This window comes from Temnothorax curvispinosus, unplaced genomic scaffold (genome assembly GCF_003070985.1).
Source record: "Temnothorax curvispinosus isolate PA1 unplaced genomic scaffold, ASM307098v1 QBEX01004747.1, whole genome shotgun sequence".
In the NCBI taxonomy this organism is placed as follows: Eukaryota; Metazoa; Arthropoda; class Insecta; order Hymenoptera; family Formicidae; genus Temnothorax; species Temnothorax curvispinosus.
Genome location: NW_020214527.1, coordinates 1055191 through 1078125, shown reverse-complemented (window position 1 = coordinate 1078125; position 22935 = coordinate 1055191). Strand labels below are relative to the sequence as shown.

General features: G+C 40.2%; 1 protein-coding gene across 1 annotated transcript in view; it reads left to right on the top strand.

Annotated features, from left to right (window-relative positions):
• LOC112453885 (pair-rule protein odd-paired-like) overlaps positions 1-20459 on the top strand; it is a 31040-nt gene extending 10581 nt beyond the window's left edge. Inside the window, exons 2-3 of the mRNA XM_025014892.1 lie at positions 17816-17985; positions 19602-20459. Coding sequence (XP_024870660.1) covers positions 17816-17985; positions 19602-19937 — 506 coding nt within the window. The 3' untranslated portion in view covers positions 19938-20459. The remainder of the gene's footprint in view (positions 1-17815; positions 17986-19601) is intronic.
• The last annotated feature ends 2476 nt before the right edge of the window (positions 20460-22935 follow it).

Below are 22935 nucleotides of genomic sequence, written 5' to 3'. Positions count from 1 at the left end.
TTTGAACCGCGTACATCTATTATCAAAGTAATAAAGTCTGCAAGTTGGAAATTTTTTGCATGTAGATTCTTAAAATAATTGTAATAAATATACTCTTCATCTCTCTATTTCTTTGTTATTATCATTACTAAAAACGTAATTGTGTATTTCCAAACAAATAAAATGTAATAAACTTGTGCGCATTAAATTATATCTCGTCTTAAAACTCTCGTGTTTTACTAAACAATTTTTCATAGATTAGTTCTATATATTATCATTTCATTCAGAAAAAATTGTTTAAAATATCAGTTTCATTTATTTTTCTATTAAATAACTTATATCTTTGTAAGATTGTACAGATAATAATCAATCATTTAAAACAAACATTGATGCAATCATTCTAATAAGATAATAATTAGAGTATTGAATGTTGAGAGGTGACGTGTTTGTACAGACAAAGTCTGCCTCTGATTTGCCGGAAACGAGCGTTAAAACGATTAATAGTGTCGACAGTCAATAAAGACCGAACAACTAAAACTCGGCTTGAAAGATGAAAACCGAACGCCACCATTAAACATGAAACTCGAAATGAAACCCGTTTGTTAACGAAAATTGATATTGTCAATGTTCGGGTATCCGGGATGTAGATATATGCAGCTAGTAAATAGATATAGGTAGCACTAGTAGGAAATCGAACGGCACGCGAGTGGCTTCCCCGAACAGGGCAACCCGAAAACAGGGCCAGTTAATTACCTCTCTAAACGCACGCGTGCCTACTCTTTGGCGATAGACGCTGGTAATGGCTGGTCTCTTGATCGCTCAGCTGAAAAAATAACGAGGCGCCGCGCTTCCTATTCCTTCCCGTAACTACGAACGCTCGCTGATGCATGCACAAAATTGCTTCCATCATTAACGTCTCGTGTGTATTTGTATTGGACAATTTCATGCCGTTTATTTTGCAACATACAATAACAAAATTTATAAATTAATTTTATTTCTTTTTGCACTCTACATCCGAGATGCCTTATATTGTTCTGAGATTTAGTTCTTAATTTTTGTGATTTTTTATAAAGAGGAAGAATTCCTCGTCATCACGTTGGTCGCCGTCGAGTAGATGTTTCGGATTAACTGTCACTGATACCAATTTATTTACATTTGAACTAGCAATTAGTATGCGTGTACAATGCTTCTCTGAGGAATTCACAACGTGACAAACAGGTTTCTCATTAACGTAGCAGTTTGACGGAAACGTCTTTGGGACCGTAATTGCCAACTAACGTTAATGTCGCGGCTACCAAACCCAGAATGCACCTTCATCGTTCGCGTTGAAATGTTCGCGACACACATTCGCAGCAATTAAAAGTGTCTACCTTCACCGCAGACGCCTCCCGGCAATATTAACGCTCGTCAACGCATCGATTATTTTCTCGGAATGGTAGTCATCCTTCAAAAATCGTTGTAAATCATTTACGCGATTACCCAGCAAATAATAAGTAATCAAATAATATTCTCACAATTAACTAACGCACATTTCGCAACAGAAGATGATTGATTGGCGGCAATCTTCTTGAATTTCTGATTACAACGTTCGCAAGGAAACGTACAAATTTCGTTATGCCTACAAATTTTGTATGTAGCTAAATAACATAGAAACGATGCTGCGTGGAATGTCGCGATTTAAAGCGTCTAACCAAGTATTCAGCGATACACGACCATTTTATACATATGCAAACCAGCGACCGTACGTTACGAATAATTATAGAAACGGAAATCACCCTCGCACTGCCTCCGATGAATTCGATCGGCGCGAACGTATAGCGTAATGTACCTGTCCTGCCTGGATAAATTACGATCGTGCATTCTGAAATTCCTCGAGATGCTCCCTCACCGGGAGCGCGCAGTTTCGCGCCAGCTGACGTAAATGCGTAGGTGCAAAAGCGGGATGAGATATCCCGCGTGCGCGGGGCGCTAAAAGAAATCAAACATTTCTGGTTATCTTCCACCGGGGGGGATGAGCTGTTCGGCAAGAAAATAACTCCGCTCCGCTCTTCTGTTCGGAATAAACGCTCCTTTTCGTTCCGTTCTTACTGGCCACCCCCGTCCGCCTCGTCCCTCCTTTCCGTTCTTCGACTGGATATAGATTGGAAGGTACGGCTCGCGGACCGGGCGAACCGACACTGTTATAAAATAGTACGGGGGCATTAAGCGCGCCGCTAAGCGACTGTATATTATTCTGTTTGTAGCCAGACGTCCGCGGGCTAATGTTGCCATTCTTGAAAAAGTCCGCTGCGCTCCGGCGTTTATTAGCGGCCGTACAGGCGCCTCCGCTCGCACGTGATATTTTTTCGGCCCGCGTGGTAATTTAATCGGAATCGAATTTATCGTTTAACGCAAAGCGCTGAATGCTGCAGAATGCGGGCATATATTTGCCAAATGATTTAAATACTTCGCTCTCGAGGGCACATGGTATTCTTTGAGCGATTACACAACCGCGATCACTGATTTATTAAGGTTTCGGAAGATTGAGACATCCAATGCTCGAACTTATTTCAACAAACTTGATTTGATTGGACAAATGTTTTTTTTTTTTATAGTAAATCACGTTTAACTTTAGCTTGTAAATCTAAGCATTTGCGCTTATTTCATCAACCTTAAATGTGGAATCTGAAGGCAACAAAAAGTCTACTTTGCTAGGCCGTAATATTTGTAAAAGAAATATTTTAATTAATCAAACATTTCTAAATCATTTTTCACTCCTATGACTATTTAACATAAAATAAAAAAGATGTTTTTGGTCAACATTTAGTTAATTCTTCTATTTACAACTTAAAAATTAGAGATTAATAACTTGAAAATTTTTTTAAGACACAAAGATCAGTTTTATTTATTTTCAAATAAATCTCACGTTAACAGAATTTGATTCAAAAATTCATCAAGAAATATTTGCAGTTATATGTAGAAAAATTGTAAAGAAAGATAATATTTAAATTTAAGTTATAAATAAATTAGCTTTATACTGATCAAGGAATCTTTATAATGTAGGAAGGAAGTGAAAAAATATATATTTGGAATATCTCATATTTAATTATCTTCGGAATCTCCCGGATTCAATTCTCGACTTTATGTAGCAATAAGTGCCGGAGGGTCAAACCACATGGAGCGGTCATTAAAGTCTGCTCGCGACCCTACGAGCCTTAACGGCGAAATGCACCAGTGGAAAGCTCTTTATACGGGAACGGGCATCTCACGATGCGCTTCTTGTTGCGCATCAATGCGAGCGGGTAACCGAAGACGGGGTAAATCACTCCCGAGTTTTGCCGCTGGCTGCCGTCATTGGTACGGTAGCCCCCGTCGATATAATACTGGGTGCTCCTCCTCTGCGCCGCGTACGTTAAAGACGCCGTCGTACAATGACGATCATCGAGAAAATATCGAGTGTCCGTAACATTATACTTTCGTGCGGTTTAAATGCCGGCGTCGGTGTCAGGGCGTGCGCGCGCGCGTACGCCCGGCTTGTTGCGTGTCAACGAGCGGCGAGCGTGTAAAACCGACGGTGTCCCGTGTGATCGTGAATGCTCCTTGTTCGTTATACGATCCCAAGATCATCGGGAGTTTGCCGAATGCACATGATAAGTTCGTCACGATGAGCGTTTCCGCATTTCCGCGATTCCTTTCTTCGTGGGTTTGCGTCACTTATATTAGACTTAAGATGATTTTGGATACGGCAAACTTATTGGTATTGTATACAGTGTATATAGTTACGACACCGTAAATCCGAAAAATTTGCATTACATAATTTATTGTCTACATTTGTGCATATAAAAAGAAACGAGACTGTTACAATTTTGATTAATCACTTCGGCACCAAATATTGGCGATTTCAAATTGCGGTTACAGTTGTGCATATAGTTTATCTTCGCGCGTCCACAAAATGGGTATTATAAATGTATATATACGAATAGGCATATATTCACTCGTCACTAATTAGCTGGTCTTCGTTAACTAATTAGCTACTCACGCTTTCTCCATTTTCAGCAGTTCCATCTTTCTTATTCTACTACTACCTTATGATCTTATCTGTATCGTTGCTTTCCCATTTTCTAATTGCAATAACAATCTTCTTTCATGTTTGCTTTACTTCGCTAATTAATTTTTATAATACATATAAATAAAATTAATATAAAGACAAATTGATACAAATAACTGTCGAAACGCCAAAGAGATGTCTAACAAAAACTTATCCCATGCCAATATTTTTTCTTTGAAAAAAATATTATTCTAAGACTGTAAAATACAACTATGATACAGTATAAACACAATATAATAAATAATTTCAAGAATATTACTAAGGAAACATTTTAGTTGCAAAATTTCAAGGAATTATTTTATCCCTTAAACGAGCATTTCTCTTTTAATGTTTAATGACATATTTCAAGATATAAGAAAAAAATTAAAATCGAACAGTAAAATAGAGATTTGGAAGGCTATTATTGTTATGACATCGATCTGAACTTAAGTTGCAATACTACCTAACTTAGGCCTAACTCTTTCTATTAATTCTACATTGAGTTACTCCATTCTGCTATCGAACACCAAAATTTCGCAAAAGCTGATGACTACGTGACGAGATCTCTTTCTCGAATAATATGTCGACCGAGTCAGAAATCAAGTCGAATCTTCACGAAAGGCTCATTATCATGGCCCGTCACCCTCGTAACGGTCGCGCAGGTCTACGACGTTTTTCCCACAGTTCTCTCCCGTCAGAACGCGCCGGAGGAACATTGGCGGACGTAGGAGAAGACGAAAGAGGAGGAGGAGGCGGAGGGTCGGTCGGTTGTCTCCGTGGTCCGGTAGAAAAGGTCGAAAAAGGGAGGGGGGAGATAAATAAAAAAAAAGAGAGAAACGCGGAGGGAGGAAAAAAAGGAGGAACGAGCAGAGAAGCGGAGAAAACAAAACGGAATTGCGGCCTAGCTGCGGTGGATGATTTAGGGGGCGAGGGTCGCGGGTCGAGACCGGGCTCTGGAATGCTGGGCCCTCTTCTTCTTCTCCTCTTCGGGTATCCTCTTTTCTCTCGCGGTATCCTCGTCTCTGCCTCGCAATGTTCCTCTCCCTCTCTCCCCCGCGTTCACTTCCACTTTGTATCTCTCTGCCATTTCGTCCACGGTGGAATCGTCGTCGTCGTCGTCGTCGAGGAGATGCGGGAGGAGTAGGAGGAGGGGGAGAAGGAAAAGATGATAAGAGACAAGGATAACAGATAGAACATTTACATAGGTCGTTAGTGCAGGCAGATGTAGGAACGCGTTCGCGTATATACCCACGGTGACCGCGTGTCCACCTTGTGCCTCCGGTTCCTGACCGTGAGACTCCGACTTCGCACGGCGAGATCGACTTCCTATTGTTGCTCGAATTTGTCACCGTTTCGTTTCGTTAACGGCCGTCGCGAGCTCGTAACTCACCCGCGTAATGGAGAATCGCCCGAGTTTTCGTCCCGCTGGACGGCTGGACATTATAGAGACAAAATTCTTACGATATTTAATTTTCTCGAGATTAGATGAGCATTACTATTGTCATTGACGCTTAATCTATTCCCCGAGTTCGCGTTGATTGTGTACGTATAGTATAGTCGATATCGGACTCGATTCACTCGCAATTTTTCTCTTTCAAAGAAATGGATGGAAGCCAAGATTCAGCCAACACATGTCTGCTAATGCTGGCAATGCGTGTGTGTACGATTTATCGGCGGATATCCTGTCTCTTTCACGTTTGTCGCGCGTTCTAAAATTTTTACTGAAAAGTACGAAAACCTCACCTCTGTTATATTCGCAGTTAATATTGAAAGACGTATTGCTGTATAATGGTACAGTATGTGCGATATAAATTTTATTTAAACATCCACCGCGCTTAATGCTTGAAAGTTTCTTTTTAATAGATGAAATGGTCATTGCACACGCGCGCGCTCGCGCACGCACACATTTTCTGTCGCACGCACGTCTCATTTACTGTTATAAATAGGTGTAAATCTTTTTTTTATACGGCCGATGGGTATATGGACACTTCGAATTTCTCTTCTAATCTACCGGCAAGATCGGGCAAACCTCCTGTCCCACGGACTCATGTCGGGGATTGACCTAAAGGGCCACGTCAAAAATCATACGGATACATGTCTCAGGCCGTTTTGACGTCGGGACACACCAGCCCCATTCCTTATTGTAATTTAATTTCGTAACCCGACGCCGTGTACCTCCGACCAAGGAAATTATCAGGGGTCCATGTGGCACGTTAGAATTTTCTCATAAGAAACTCTGACGAATTGAGATTCGAACGTCCAAAAGTGTCATAAGCGAACGTTTCTCTTAAAGAAGAGTTAAGATTTAAAACTTTTTCACACCAAATGCATGCAAATTCGCCAAAAGTTTCTCGTCCACAGAAATAAAAATCTGTTTTTTTAATTTAAAAAAAAATTAATATTGCGCGAAAGCTTGTAGCAACATTACATGAGTAATGAATGTGTAAATTGCAACGATCCTAAACGTCACGTATGAAGCGCAAAGTAATAATACAAATTTACGTCCCACAATCATACTATAAATCGCTAAGTGTCGCAGGCGATTTGATTGAACACGCAATTGCTTTATCACCATAAGTTGTTCAGCAATTATACAGAACATAATATGCAACCTGCTACATACGAATAATTTCAACGATAGCATTCCGTTGAATAATAAATGGGCATGTAACAGGCAATATTTTATTCGAAAATCATGACAGTACGCGCATCGCACAGAGCTCAAGAGCTGTTTGAATTTCTACAACGTATTTAATTGCCATTTAATAGATGCTTCATGCGCAAGAATGTTATAATTATTGCAACTAAATGGCATCAATAATTTCTTAATAACAAGTTCTAATACATGTATATAAAATTGCTGCGTTGTACAAATTAGGCTTTAATTTTTAAATTATTTAAATTATCAACAAATAAAATATCAATTATAATGTCAGTTATATTGACTAAATAAAAAGCAATTTACGATCTGATATTTATTGATAGTAATCTTCTCTAACAATAAAAAAAGAAAAGAAAATCATCTCTACGCATTCAAATATTAAAAGAATGGATAGTAACTCCAAATATTATAATATATGTATATTATGATTTTCATACGACAGCCAACAATAGAATGCATGAGCATTGCATGTGGAAAAACATTCTGTATTATCCCATGTGCATTCACTAGAAGATTTAACGCCGCCTATCGATCACTGCTATCGCAAAAAAGTGTTACCAAAGTTTTTACGCAAATCTAGCAAAATTATCTTTGCGAGACGCAAGTGTGAAAAGTCTCAATAAATAAAATCGCACCGTGAAACGACGTGCATGCACGCTAACAGCGTATCAGCGATAAAAAAGAGGCCTGCGTCAGCGTACGCGTGTAGACGATTGTGTGAATAAGAATTATTTGTAGAAAATGTGAAGTTTTGCATGAGAGAGACGCGCTGCAAAAAAAATAAGTACTCGAGACGGAAAGCACACGGAACATACGTACAAGAGACACGAATACTACGAAGTATTTAATGTGTGCGCATAAAGATCTAATTGCGTGCTTTAAACGAATGCATAAAGTTTCGGCTGGAAAACCATGAACTTGGTTCGCATTGATAATGCAATGACGAAATATAAAATAAAAGAGAAAGGGTCAAACGCGTGCTGTGTATATTAGATGGGACGCCGTAAAAGTTGTTCTCTCCTCTCGTTCTTTCGCCATTCTCCTTCCTTTCTCACTCGCGTTGTTTCCGCCCGTCTCTTTTTTTCTCCATTCTCTACTTTTCATTTCTTTCGCATCTCTCCTCTCGCTCTCGGTGCATGTGTATACACGCACCGTCTGTACGTCCGTGTATGCAGAGAGAGGTAAGTTTCGCCGGTCCCCGCGTTATATTTACGAAGAGCCTCTGCCTCTAATGGTTTCGATGTGCTCGGACGCAACGCGTACCTGTCCCGCGCGGAGTGCGTGTGCACACACGCGTGCGTGGGGCGATTCCTCATGCGTGCGTGCACGCGCGTGTTCAGTGTACACACGCGTGCACGTCCCGAGCCCGCGCGACGCGCGATACGGCGCGGCGCGTAGGGAAGACGAGGAAGGATTCACGCATACACACACGCACGCGCGCGAGCCGCACGGGCGTGAATTATGCCTCGCGCGAGATGTCAAATTGCTCGCCATATCATAAAATATACAACTCCGCGCGCTGTGGGAAACATTATGTTCTCTCCCGGTCCTCCTTCTCTCTCCACCCTGGCCGTTCCACCTTCAGCCACCCAGTGTCCCCACCGTCCACCCCGCCATGGGTCCTTCCTCCCTCTCTTCCCGTCCTCGTTTCTCACCCCCGCGCGGCCATCACGATTCGCAAATAAATTCGCGCGGCGCACCGCAGTCATATTAACGTCGAGACGGTTTCGGCGCCCGCTTCCGGAAATTCATTTTTCCGTCGACCGCGACATAACGTCGCCTCCATGTAATGGCGAAACCGTTATACTCATATACATATGTATCGTGATAACAGAATTTGAATAAAAAAGAGCAATTTGAATCATATTTGAATTATCAAATATGATGATCTTTAGATGTCTGTGAAGAACATTACTGGGCATGTATTATGGAACTTTTCGGAATGGATTCCAAATGAAATTATTTAGTTATTTCCTAGATTTCTATTTTTCTAGGGAATAATTCCCATCGGAATCCATTCCGAAAAGTTTTATAATACGTACCCTACTGTTTCATGATGAGCGCGCTTATCAGGAATATTTGGAAACAATTTCTTCTTTTCTAAGTTGTTTCAAGAAATTTATATATAAACCGTTTATTCGATCGCCGCATGCGCTTCACAAAATAGAACGCATAAGACATTTCAGCTTTAAAAATTAGATACGTTGAGGAGAGCTGCAACCTGCAACGTAGTCGTGTGTCCGTCCAAGCCAGAGTAATATACCTGCGACTCACTTCGTCCTGATCTGATTTAGCGATCTTTCCGCCACGCCTCACGTCTAATCGCTAGATGAGAGAGAAAGAGAGAGTGAGAGAGGGCTCGATGCCGTTCATTAATAAGCCTAAAACTGGCCCACACACGAGAGTAGGCCCTGAAGAGAATGCTCCTCCGCCGTGCCCGAGAGAGATCTTTCTCTCTCTCACTCTTTCTCTCGAGATGTTCCGTCCCGCGAGAGGGGAGCTGGAGATGAAAGATCCATCGATGATACATAGTATATCGACGCGAAAAACCGTCGAATCATCGGCCGTCAATAAATACCGATCGATCCCGCGCCAGCGTCTATTAATGACTAAACGTCGGCTAACCAAATTAACCGTGACTAAAGTGCATTTAACTCGGCATTCCTCGTACTCGCGTAACATTGTTTAAGCCGCTCCGGTTACCGCACAATAAATCACGATCGTGTATGCGTGATTTCCCCCAGTGATTTTGCAAGCCTATAATGATATTCTTTAACACAAACTTATTGTGTTGGTAAAAAGATTAGCGCTAATCTTTGCTGATACATGCGATTTATTCAATTTGAACGTAGCTTCATATCAAGATACTAAATGAATATTACATTCAACAATTGAAAAGAAAGAAAACCACTATCCTAATATTTAGAAAAATAATATTCTGAAAATATGAGAACTGTTGCTCTCTCTCATTTTTATATCGAGTTTTTATTTAGTCTTATTAATATTATTAGTCTACATTCATTTAATAAACAAAATAATTTGATAAACGAAAAAGAATTTTTCGTGCGATCGAAGGAAGTTCTTTTTTTGCATAGTGTCTAATGAAATTCCTCCAAGATTACTTGCCGTTACCGCAGCAAAGTTAATGTATCTTCTTAGTTGCTCTTTCCCCAGTATTCTCCTTTCCTCTGCCATCCCCTCGTCCTGATATTCTCTCAAGTATCCGTCGCGCGAGGTTTCCCCACTTAATCCTGTCCGTACGTAAATCATGAACTTCCTTCTCGACGCCTGCGAGGGTACTTGGCAGGACTATCCACGAAAAAAAGGGGAAAGGGTGAGATACGAGGATGCGGACGAGAGCAAATCGAAACTTTCCTAAAAAGCAATTTTCTTCGCACAGAACTGGAACTTGTGCGCGTTGCAGTTTTTCGTTCAATAAACGGATAGGTGAAAGTTACACAAAACGATGTAACTGAAACACTCCCATCATCGATTCACGCCCGCAAAAATCGATCCTTGAGGATGACGAGATGTGTCCGAAAGAGGAGAAAGCGGTATATTAAACACATGATACAAAAGGGCACGGGATATTGCAATGAATGGCCCAAAGGCACGAATAGCCTGAAATACTATCGGACGAGAAAAAGAGGAGGCGAAAATAGAAGGCGCGGTAAAAATAGCAGTGTGTGTGTATATACATATATAGTGCTACTCTCGAAACACAATTCATCCCGATTCTCGAAACCGAAAAATGCTAATCCTCGAATTCCTTTTGAGCGAACATTCTTTCTCTTTCTATCATTTTTCCTATCCCTCGAGACTCTCTCGCCTTCGTTGGCTGTCGTGAAAATATTACAAATGTTGACGACCTCTCGGCGATTCGAGGCGGAAAGCGCCTTTGGGGTTCATCGGCGGATTCGACGTGGAAAAGCTCCCAGATCGGACAATGGATCTCTAACAAGCCCTCTGTCGCGTCCGCGTGCATCCATACGTGCATTCCTTCCTTTTCCTTCCTGCCTTTTGCGGTGCCGTTTAGCACCGGTGTACAAAGCTATAACAACACGCCGCTGAGTTCTGACCCGTGCATAAGCCCACCGGGGCCTATTTTCGTTTTCCTTTAAAAATCTCGAGCCGCGCTGAAGCACGCGGGGCCGGCGTCTGTTTGCACGCTTCTTCGACGAGTGCCACTGCGCAAAACTTGACGAGACTTTCAGTACCCCTCGAGAAAATATAAGGGCGCGCGTGTACTTTTCGCCTCAATGAGGATCTTTGATCCCTCTTGAGGGTCCTTGAACGATGTTTGTAACAGCGTTTAAAGAAACACGCAAGTCAGATTCTCGGCAATCTGATATTTTCAATTAAGTGGAACTAATGCAAGGCACAGAAAATTACATAACATAATTATTGTATGATAATTAAATTATATCAGTTTGGAATGTAAAAATCCTAATTTCTTTCGATATTAACTTTTCGAGAAGATGTGTCTTGGGAAAATTAAACGCTCATAGCAAAATCAATGAAAAGGATAGAGCAATGGAAAATATTTCGTATCAATACAAAGTCAAGTTTCTATTCGATTACCCTCTCGATAGAGTATACGCACACCACAGTCTTAATTTCACAATCTAAACTGAGACGGGCAAAAGTTTTACGAGCGGTCGAATGATTTTCAGAGATGCGTAAAATGCAGAGACACGGTTCCTACGTAGCAAAGATATACAATTACGGTTAGATGGGTGCAAAAGATACTCTATACCGTGACAACTATATACACACGAGTTAACCCGAAAAAATGCCACCTTCCGCGAATAAATACGATGTACTTTGCATGCGAAGAATCTCTCCGCGCGTCCAGGGCCGTACCGGACCGCCTAAAAAAAAAAATCTCGCGATTCCATTTGCAAAGAAGCTGCACGGTAAAATACCGATTGCAAAATTAGTCCACTGAACGAACAGTGCCACAAATGGCCACTCTATCATATCCGAGAATCACTTGAGAAAGAAGAAACTTCTAATATATAAATTCCAGGATAATTAGCCGCACGAAACGATCGGATTATCCGACATAATCTGGCCAACCCGTCCATCGGTCGCATCGTGCTGAAACTCCAGACTACAAAAATGCCGCAAAGAATTCTGTGAGAACTGTACCGATTGTGTCCTCGTACCGGTTTCCTTGGAAGTGATAGGTTGGCCGGATACCGGCCCTGGTAACTCTAGACGAACAACCGGGCATACCGAGTCCATGGCGCCCCTATCTTTTATGCCAGCAGTTTCTGAAAATCTCTGAGCTTGATCTCTCTACCCCGGATTACAACAGGCGAGACAGAAAGAGAGAAAGAGAGGGAGAAAGGTGGTCAGATCGTGGAGGTCGTGCGACGAGCGAGACGACGAGGGAAGCTGGGAGAGAGATTGGTTGTCAGCGACAGCAGCAACCGCAACAGCGGCAGCAACACGTGTGCGCGCGCTGGACCTGGCGGCGTTTACATAAACACGTATAAACGTCGTGTAAACCCTGGCGCGACACCAGTCCCCCGCATTTCTAGACGTGCGCGTGTGCGTGTACGGCTCAACGCGCGTCCATGAGAGGGTCCGGCGACGGTAGCATCCCCGGGCTCAGATAACCGGCGAGGATATACGACTCTAAACTGCACCTACGTGCGGGGGAAGTTCTTGGGCTACCGAATTTTCAAGGAGTCACGACAGAACGTCAAGATAGCGACGGTAAGGACGCACGGGGAACCGGATCAAGGATGAGAAGTGTCCGGTTGACTGGCGATTCTCGGTAAGAACCAACAAATGTTGTGCCGGAGGAACCGGAGAGCTTCTGGTTGTTGGATATTTAGTCACCGAATATTTCCTGTCACTAACTAGAGATATTTTTATTAGCAACTGCACAAACAGATTACAGACAGGAAGTGGAAAATGCAAATTTCTGCTATTATATCTGCAAGAATCCGATCTAACGTAAACAAATCTGGAACGGTGTGATAATTTCTGAGATGGCTTTAGATGGGAACGAGATCCTGCCTAGCTTCGTCAGAGCGTTATTTGGGTCAACCATTATCTTATCCTAACGCGATCTGGAGGTAGTGGCCTAACGTGTTTTCCAATAGACGTCGGGAGGTGGATATATCATGGAGGCTCCCGTGGGGCCACGGATGACAAAGATAGCAAGCGCGCGAACGAGAGAAAGAGAGAGACGACAGAGAAGAAGAGAGGGAACGAGCAAACACTCGAATTACTTCAGCAAAGAAACATCTGCCGATGGCGCTCTCCTTTTCAAAGCCAACATGGCGGAATGATCGGCGCATCAACCGGTAGTTACGTTTACCCACGGATCTGCGGTTCTTTTTTTCCTGCCACTGCGCTCTTCTCCCTTAGACCGACCCCCCTCCCCTCGTTCTTTGCTCTTCCTCGTTTCCGCGCGCGCGACGATTTCTTTGGCAAAAAAAAGTCCAGTTGCGTTTTCGCAGGAAAGTCCCGAACGTCCGTCTTCTTCGCTCTCTGTTTCCCCCTTCTTGCGTTCGCAGCCAAGCGCTCGTGCGGAAAGAGGAAACGCTTTTTTCTCGCTAATATAGATTCAGGATTCGTCCCGTCGTGATCGTAGAATCACGAACAAATCTGTGGATACCAAACATAGCAGGTGCTATGCAAACATGCCGCCATTGGAACTCCTGGAGTGACTCGAAACGACAGAGGCGATTGATGCTGGATCTCGACTCAGTTCTGCAATCTCGGATGTGCAAATAGGACAATATTTTTTTAAACCTCGCCCAATCCGAACAAACGTAGCATTTGGTGGACCATGATTAACGCGCATGGCGACTGATTTCATTTTCCGACGAGCGCCACCGATGAAATCACCCTCCCGTAGTGCGTTTCGAGATTTTAATTCCTCCCGAATGTATTGTACGTATATCCATCCCCCGCTCACACATTAAATCACAACGTTTATCATTCGTACTTTCTCGTTTTCAATTTTTTTTTGAACGTGAAAAAAAATCACCAATGTCCGAGTTTCACTCTCTCGAATTGCTTGGTAAAGAATGAACGGCAGACTGCGCGTCGCAGAGAAAGCAAAAAATCGGCATTCTATCGATCGCAGATTATTTGTGTAACACGAAGTGCCTCGAGTTCAGGAGTAGATCCAATATCTAGTGATCCTAAACCGCGGTAAGATCAAGTCACAGTGATTTCGCCGTGACTTTCGTATCTCCTTGGTCGATCGCGATGACATCGATATACATTTGACAGGAGAACCTCCAGGATTTCCTAATGCCAAACGTATAACAAGAAAATTATCCACTTGAGGGGCCTTCAAAAATGGAAACGGGAATGCGTGGCAGAAGAGGGAGGTTGAAAGGTCGCCGTAAAAGTGGGGAGGGTAGTTTTCTCGATCCGGTAAGGTTTGCAACAATGTCCGGTGGTCCCAGGACTGGTGTCCTCCACGAATACAATGGCCGCGAAAAATCATCCATTATCCGCGCGAGATCCATACACAGAAGGGAGATGACGAGAGAAAGATGGAAGGAAGATGGTGAGGTTGCAAGTTCGGGCCCATGGACAATGGCGTACGCCCATATATCACCCGATTTTTCAAAAAAATGGAATCAATGAGTCTGCCTCGAAGGTGCAACGAAGAAAAGATGGGATTCTATACCGGTTTTCCAGGCACCTTTTCGAGCTGGTGGAACACTTCCGATCCCGCGAGCTTGACCATTGAAAGACGAAAATTTTATTATTCTGACTTTAAATTCTTAGCGGAAGTGCGACGATTTACGGATACTTTACGAAACGGGATTTAAAAAATTTAGAAATTTAGAAATAGCACTTAGAAACTGCCAAACTTTAGAAATATTTTAAGAATAACAATTTTACTATCAAGAATAGAAATAATTTCTATAAAAACAGAAAAAAGACGAGCAAAAAATTATTTAAAAAAAACAGATAATTAACAATATATGTATAGTATCAGCATCTTTAATTATTCAAAATTTAAATTTGCGCAGTTTTCATACGAAGAACTTATTTTGCATAATCGCTTAAAATTATACACGGCAGATGTGTGAAGACAATTATTTGACTTTAGAAATTGTATAGATTAAAATCAGCATTTTTATGATTCAGTAAATAAGAGATCCGCATCTTCTGTTTAGATGCTCTATCCCCCAATAGATGAAGTACGGACTCATGATCTAAATCTAGCCATCGAACCCGCATATTATATATGTATATGTATATACACACACGCATGCACGCATGCACGTACGGATGCACCCATACACACATGCATGCACACGTACAAGCTCGCGTGTATCGCTCTTCGATTCCAACCATAGCCAAAACGATTATAATAACTATTTTATCCGGCGCGGATCTGGGCCATTGTGCCTCTCGATTCTGAAAGTCATAACACGATGCCTATACTGCCCTTCGGGAACTGCCTCGTGTTCCCCTTTTGGCTGTGCTATACTACGGTGTAACCTGGTGCACCATGAATTTCAAACACACATACACACACAGAGAAGTATGTGTGCCCAAAGATGCGAACGCGACGACCGACATAATCAGACCCTTCTGTGACTACATTTCTCGCGCGTATGTATGCGTGTATACCTCAAACACGCGAATGTGTATTGTGATTGCATATGCGGATGCGAGTACCTATATACATACGCGTGACACACGACACGCATACACAGACAATTATCTCCTAAGTGTATGTACATAGGTACAGTGAACGAAATGTGTGCATGGAAACTTGCGTATCGTATACATATAGGCTGTCCCCGAATTATGAAACATAATTTTAATGACACTTTCTTTATCATTCTGGTGCCGGTTCTTATTTAGAAAGTATTTCAAGAAATTGAGTTGTGTATCTTGATAAAAATTATTTAAATTTGTAATTAAAATCCCATATAAGCAAAACTTGCTCAAATTTCAATAAAAATATGCCTTCCGTCTATCTAATCGCGCACGAATCATCACGAAGTACATCTAAATGCATTCAAGTACATTCTTGAAAAAGGTGTACTTCACGAAAAGCCTTCATTCTTAATTACTTATGATACAGAAACTATCGATCCTTCGGCGTTCTAACAAAAAGAAATAGCGATGCTAAAATAAGCGAAAGATCTGAAGGCTGCGTTTTTGAGACACCCTATATTCAACCACTAGTGATCATGGTCTCGCGCTGACACCGGCGCACGCATATACACGTATGAATACGCGCGTCCGTATGCGTATCACGGCGGTGGCACACATCGACCACCGGCAATATTTCACAGCATATTGTTGCCATCTGCACACGCAACCCTGCGCGCACGACAGAATGCACGACGTAGGAGAGACGCGCGCTTTTATTTATCTGCTATTTATTTGCCAACGCGCGCGCTACCGAAGCGCGGTACCCCGACTCACGACCCTGCCGGGGACAGATTTGAAAAGTTATTAATCGTTCTGTTTTGGATAAGAGTGCCACGGCACTCTGGCCCCCTCCCTATTGCCAGACGAGCTCCTTTTATGCGAGCTGCCGGCTAACCAGACGACGGCGCATATTGGCCGTGCGAGCGAACGTGCCCCCTTTCGATCGACACGAGAGGGTTCTTCGAGACGAAGGTGTGAATCGATGGGTGGAGACAAGCCACAAAAAATCGAAATCGAGTCAACTCTTTCGCGGAGCGGAGGGAGACAGATTGAGACGTGAATACGTCTACACGCGCACGCTTGCTCGCGCGAATCATAATACAAGAGCCGAACGTTCAAATAATTTGACAAAATACTACGAATCCCGGCTCATCTCTTCTTACGAATATGTATAAGCTAATTCATAAATATTCACATCGTTGCGGAAAAAAAATATCATAATACTTGCGTACCGTAAAACGCAATCTCGATGGCGGATACGCCTCTGCGATCGAGATAACGAAAATGTCGTAAAGTCCGACAATTGAAATCTTTCCGGCGAATAAAAAAACGGAGTTGCAACGAGATAAGAGGTGACGCTGGTGCATGGGACCGTTATCTGCATAACTTCATAAATATTTAAGACGCCTGCTTGCGTATGATGCCACAGATGCTCGGGTCAACAACGCGTCCAAACAACTTATTGTTAAATATACCTAATGTGTATCGTGACGATATCTGATGTACGTGTCTTTTCCTCGATTATACGTTGTAATCTTATCGTATTTATTCATATGTAAAATAAATGCAGAAAGATTTTAATATGTTTTTATATTTTATATTTTAATATTTTTCAAATATTTTGAGCATTTTTAATACTTTTACATTAGAATTTTTTAAAGAAAGAGAAGAGAAAGAGAGAAAAGATACGCAGACTCGACCCCACTCGCGGAATCGTTCCCCTCAGCACTCATTTCGGTTTTTTATGCGTTTCGGTAACACATATTCCCAATTCTAGCCGCGACTCGTCCCCGCAATTCGTACAAGGGCGAGGACGTGGGTGAGAGACGCCATTTTCGCCATAAAAAATCCGCCAAGTTCGCGCTTCCTGTTCGCGCGTCTCCTCGAGAGCGCAGCGCCAGAAGGAAGCTCCGGAAAAGGGAGTAGAATACGGGGGTGTGGACCGACACGGTAAAATATATTCCAGTCAACTTCCGTTGGAAATAAATAAGAGTCACGCCACGCGATCTCGGTGCGCCCCGACAACGGCGGCCATTCGTGTGCAGGGGACCTTATCTTTCGATATCTCTCTCTTCCCCTCTCACAGCCTAAGCTAAGAGAAGCCATCGAGAGAAGAGTTCCGCCGCCACTCATCAAGATATACGGAGTATCAAGATGAGACTCTCTGTAATGCGTTTGCGTAATCGTTCTTTAATTACTAACACCTACATAATTGTGAATTTCGTCTTCCTAATGTAACATGATGAACGGCTGATTACTCGTGATTACCTTCGATTAATCTTGATATTATTTTACGCCATTTGTGAGAATTCTTGAAAATTAAATTTTAATTAATCAATTAATTAATTCCCTCTTCTGCATTTTATGTTATATAATAATTCCTTCACGAAATATTATACGATACGTTTTTAATTGGAATATCATTAACCTTGTATTGTTACAATTTCTTTTTTCAGGCGAGAAACCTTTTAGATGCGAGTATAACGGCTGCGATAGGAGGTTTGCGAACAGCAGCGATCGAAAGAAGCACAGCCATGTTCATACTTCGGACAAGCCTTACAATTGTCGAGTCACGGGATGTGACAAGTCCTACACCCATCCTAGTTCGCTACGCAAACACATGAAGGTACGTCTTCCGGTTGAGTTAATCATGAAAATAGCTTGGCAGGCAGATGAGAAGGCACTACTAAGAATTCGATCCTATATCGTTTACACATTTGGGCTGCTTGTATTTCGTAAGTGCCACACATTCAATAATTCGACTTTGGACACACATTATAAAACAACTTTAAGATAAAGAGAGAGATTGTCAACACGTTGCTAATGAAAGTTTACATTCATGTTAAATTATTTTGATAGATAAAGATAGATAACGTAATATTACGATTAACACGGAACATCTTCTATATTCGACAAAAAAGTCCTACACACAAAGATGGATTAACACTGAATTAAATAATAAAAAGTCAGCGTGGTCCCGGTCGGTGATCAATTGTGACCCAGCTAGAAATGTCGAATCGAAGTCGATTTGATGTCGATGCGTCGATGAATGATCAATGTCGAATACTGATTGATATTTTTTATCATCGACTTCGTCGTAGTTATTTTATGTTAGTTGTGCAATTATGAATATTTCTATAGGATTTTTATTGTCTTTCGGCCAGTTCTATATCAAATTGAAGAAAAATCAAAAGCACATAATATATACGTATATACTGTGTATTCGATGTAGGATTAAGAAGGAAGAGAAAGGGAGCAAAAAACAATAAAAATCTAATAGAAATATTTACAATTGTTCAATTAATATAAAAAAAATTATGACGAGATCAAAGATGACAAAAATATAAATTAGTATTCGACAGCGATCATTCATCGACGCATCTATGTCAAATCGACTAATCATTAGACTTCTGTTTCGTTTGTATTCGGATGGTGAAGACTGCGTAAATAGTGAAACAAAACAGTGCGCCGTTCCTAATTTAAAGCTAAAGTGATTTTTTTCGCACGAACGATCGCGGAATCTTAATAAGAAATTATCTCAGAACGGAAAGGCAGAAGGAGAGGTAGGGAACCCGTGCAAAACCCAACTTCCGAGATACACGCGTGTTAGGTCAGCTTCACCGGGAATGCTTTCGCTACTCCACGGTTTTCGCAGACGTGATTCGCGGAAGGCAGTCGTCGAGATTTGCTCACTGAATTATGAAGGAAGGACCAGAGAGATGGAAACGGATCCTTGATCTCCGTTGCTTTCGCGTTCTGGACTTCCTTGGGTCAGGCCAAGGTGCTACTCTTTCCGCTGATCCTCGTGATCTCCGTTTCGATATCTCCCGGCGATCGACTTCAAGTCTCTCCACGTTATAAGTCCCCCGAAACGTACCGTATAAATCAAAAATATGTTCTGTATACTATACGAAATACACGAAAGTCATCTTCTGAGAAAATGATCATAAGTTACTTTGACCGACACATAAATGCAATGACAATTACACAATCGAAAAGATTCTGTATGCAAGTTATTATTAACACACGCCAGAGAAAAGTTCATCGATTGATCCGGATTAAGAAGTGTAGATCCAACACAATGCACAAATTTGACTACATCCCATGTTTCGAAGAGGTTTTATACTATAACATGTAATACCTAAGCCACACATACAAACACTTTTTTTACAATGGTAATGACAAAATCCGTCATTACGGTCGCTATCTAATGCGGTATCCTTTTCGACGTTCTCTTTCCAGGTACATGGAATGACGTTAACCGAGGGTAAAGTAGGAGGAGGATACGAGAGCGAGGGAGAAGAGAGCAGCAGCAGCGGGGGTAGCCTGTCGGTGACTGGTAACACGGAATCGCCCCAGCCACCTACGGTTGTCCCGACAAGGACACCAACCAATCTTCCACCTACGAGTCGAAGCCATGATCCTTCGGCCCGCGGAACGACGGAGGTGGCGGAGTGGTACGTTTGTCAGCCACCGACAGTCGGGCCTCAACCAGGGCCCTTACCTGGTCCACCGCCGCCGCATCATCTTGGTCATCATTTCAATCAGTTGATACACCATCAAGCAGCCGCTTATTAGGAAATATCGAAAGGTCGAAGTTGTGACCAAGAGAAAGTCTTTCTAAAATCTCCGTTCCTATCCAATCGCCTCAATCCGATGATGTGAAATAAGATTCCTTGCTGAGGACGAGTTTCGTCAAAAGAAGTACCAATGACAATCATCTCTCGATTTATCGAAGATAATTCTCTGAGGAAATATTCAAGAACATACCTGCGACGACATTTCGTATACTTATTATACAATGAACTAACGCGGGCTTTGTTGACACATACAAAGAGACTCATGGATATTTAGAATAAATCAGGAGTAACATTCGCTGTATGCATCACTGCATCTGACATTTTAAAAGTATCTCACAGTAAATCTAAATTTGAAAATAGTTTAAACGGACAAATATTTTTTAGTCATATAAGATAATCCATATAATTTGTCCGCTTAAAATATTTATAAATTAATGATGATTATTAAACAAAAAAACATGTTTTACATCAACGATACTTTTTTGCGAAGAGGACATCTTATGATTAGTATATTTCTGTTCTAGATAGTATGTAACACAACTTCACATATTATTTTAAATAAAATTATATAATCTCTTGATATTAATTAATTCTTCTTAATATTCTGTACAAATATTAATATACATTAATTACAAAATAAAATATTTTTAAAAATATTAGATGCATAAAACAATTATTACAATAATATTATAAAATATTATAAAATAACATTATATGTACAATGTTATTATAAATAACATTATAAATATAATGTTTTTTACAATATGTTTATAATGTAATTTAAAAATAAAATTATATACGTACACATATAACGTTATTATAAATAACGTTATAAAAATAATGTTTTAAAATATGCAGTTAATAAAAGTCATATATGTTGCTTGATCTTTAAAAAATGTTAGGAAAATTAGTATCTATATAATGTTAAGAAACGTTAAAAAATATTTAAAAATAATAGAAATTATTACAAAATAGTTTTTTTAAATTATTTTATCATAACACTTTTAGGGGCCTATTCTGTAAAGGTTAACGACATCATTGTGCTTTGCGCAGCTATAATATACCATAGAAAAGCTGCACAAAGCGCATAAAGATATCATTAACGTTTACAAAATAGGCCCCTTAAACACAGAATATTAAGAGAATTTTATACAAAATTATATGATTAAATATTTTAAAAATAATAATAATTTTCTTTCACAGAATTTCTAGAAAGTTATACTGATCGTAAAATGTTCTTCGAAACCAAATATCTATGGTCTCTACAATGTTTTTCGATAGACACTGCTTTCGAAGATATTTCATACAAAATTATACAGTTTATCTTGCATAATGAAAAATATAAATTTGATGATTCTGACTTTAATGTAATATTACTGTTCATAGGTACATATAGAGTAAAAATGAAGTTATCTGCGATATAATAAGAACTCGAGCTATCGCTTAAGTCTATTAGAAACGGTTTAGTATAATAATATAGAATCATTGAAATATAATAATTTTAAGTTAATTTATATTCAACTCTAAACGAGTTGTGTAAAGATACGCGCGATCTGTCTCGTCATTTTGGTGCGCGAGATATTGACGCGAGACACGACCGTGTCTCTTGATGTTGGAAACAAAACTCGTGATATTTGCTTGTACAAGGATTGTTCGAATATAAATTTCGAAATTTTGTTTATTGTGCACTGCTTGTGCTAAACCGAGGAGAAAAATAGTTACACGATATAGGTTACCAAAGATCCGCGTTAACACCGGATCGATCTCTAAAAGTCATTAAGGCTGGTGTTCATAGTCAGATCTTGTATTTAAGATCGTCTTAAGTCTGGTCAAAGGCAATCTTAAGACTCCATCCAGCCAATGAAATGACCGTATTAAGCATCTTAAGACATTAATTAAGACAGTCTTGAAATAAGAACGGACTATGAATACCGGCCAAGATATACACACACACTCACACCCACACACCCACACACACACACACATACACACGCACCACACACACACACACACACACACATATATATTGGAGGATGCAATATCTACAATATAATTTTATATTACACATCCAAATAGTGGACAGTACTTTGGACAGTATCAATCAAAATGAATGAGAAGCACACACAGATCCATACGTGTCTATTATGCTAATAAATGATCTGTTCTTTTTATTCATTTTGTATAATAAAAATGTAAAGTCACCTGTTCTTTGTCGATTCTATACATGTTTAGCTTGGTGATGATTTTTAAAGACTTTCAAAGACAAGAGTACGAATGAGTAAAATTACATTAGAAAAATGGAAAGCGGCAGGAATAATTTCATTTGCGCAAAGATTCCATCATTAAATTATTAGGCACAACATTATTATATATCTAAATTTCGTATTTATTTTATAATTAATTGATCGCGATAATTTATCATTAATTACCTTTGTGATCTGAATAAGATCTGTGGTTTTTTTCATTGGTAGTAAATCATAATAAACTATATTATTTTGAAACATGAAAGACTGAAGATTAAAACATATTTTCTCGCTGAATTCTGGTCATCTAATTATAAATTATTTTTAAGATTGCTATACTTGGATAAAGAACATCTCAAAAACATTTTCCTGCACGCTGTGTACAAAAGCAATTTTGCACATTGCAAAATTGTATCCCTTTTGTTTTACTTATTTGCTGTGATTATTTCCGATATCGTACCTCATGTATTATTTATACAATTTTTCATTATATCATTGTAAATTTTATGAACAATTACGATTATTACAAATTCTTCGTATACATAAAATTAATTGTATATATTTTCTTAATCGAATTTACTTTCTAAATATCATAAAGCAATTTTATGATTTCTTTTAATTTTTGGAAAAATATATAACCAAATTACTTTATATTTTACATTCTGAATCACTTTACACATCAAATTAATAACTATTTGTAAAGAAATTTATAAGTAAAATATTATTTGTGATATATTTGTATTACAACGGCCT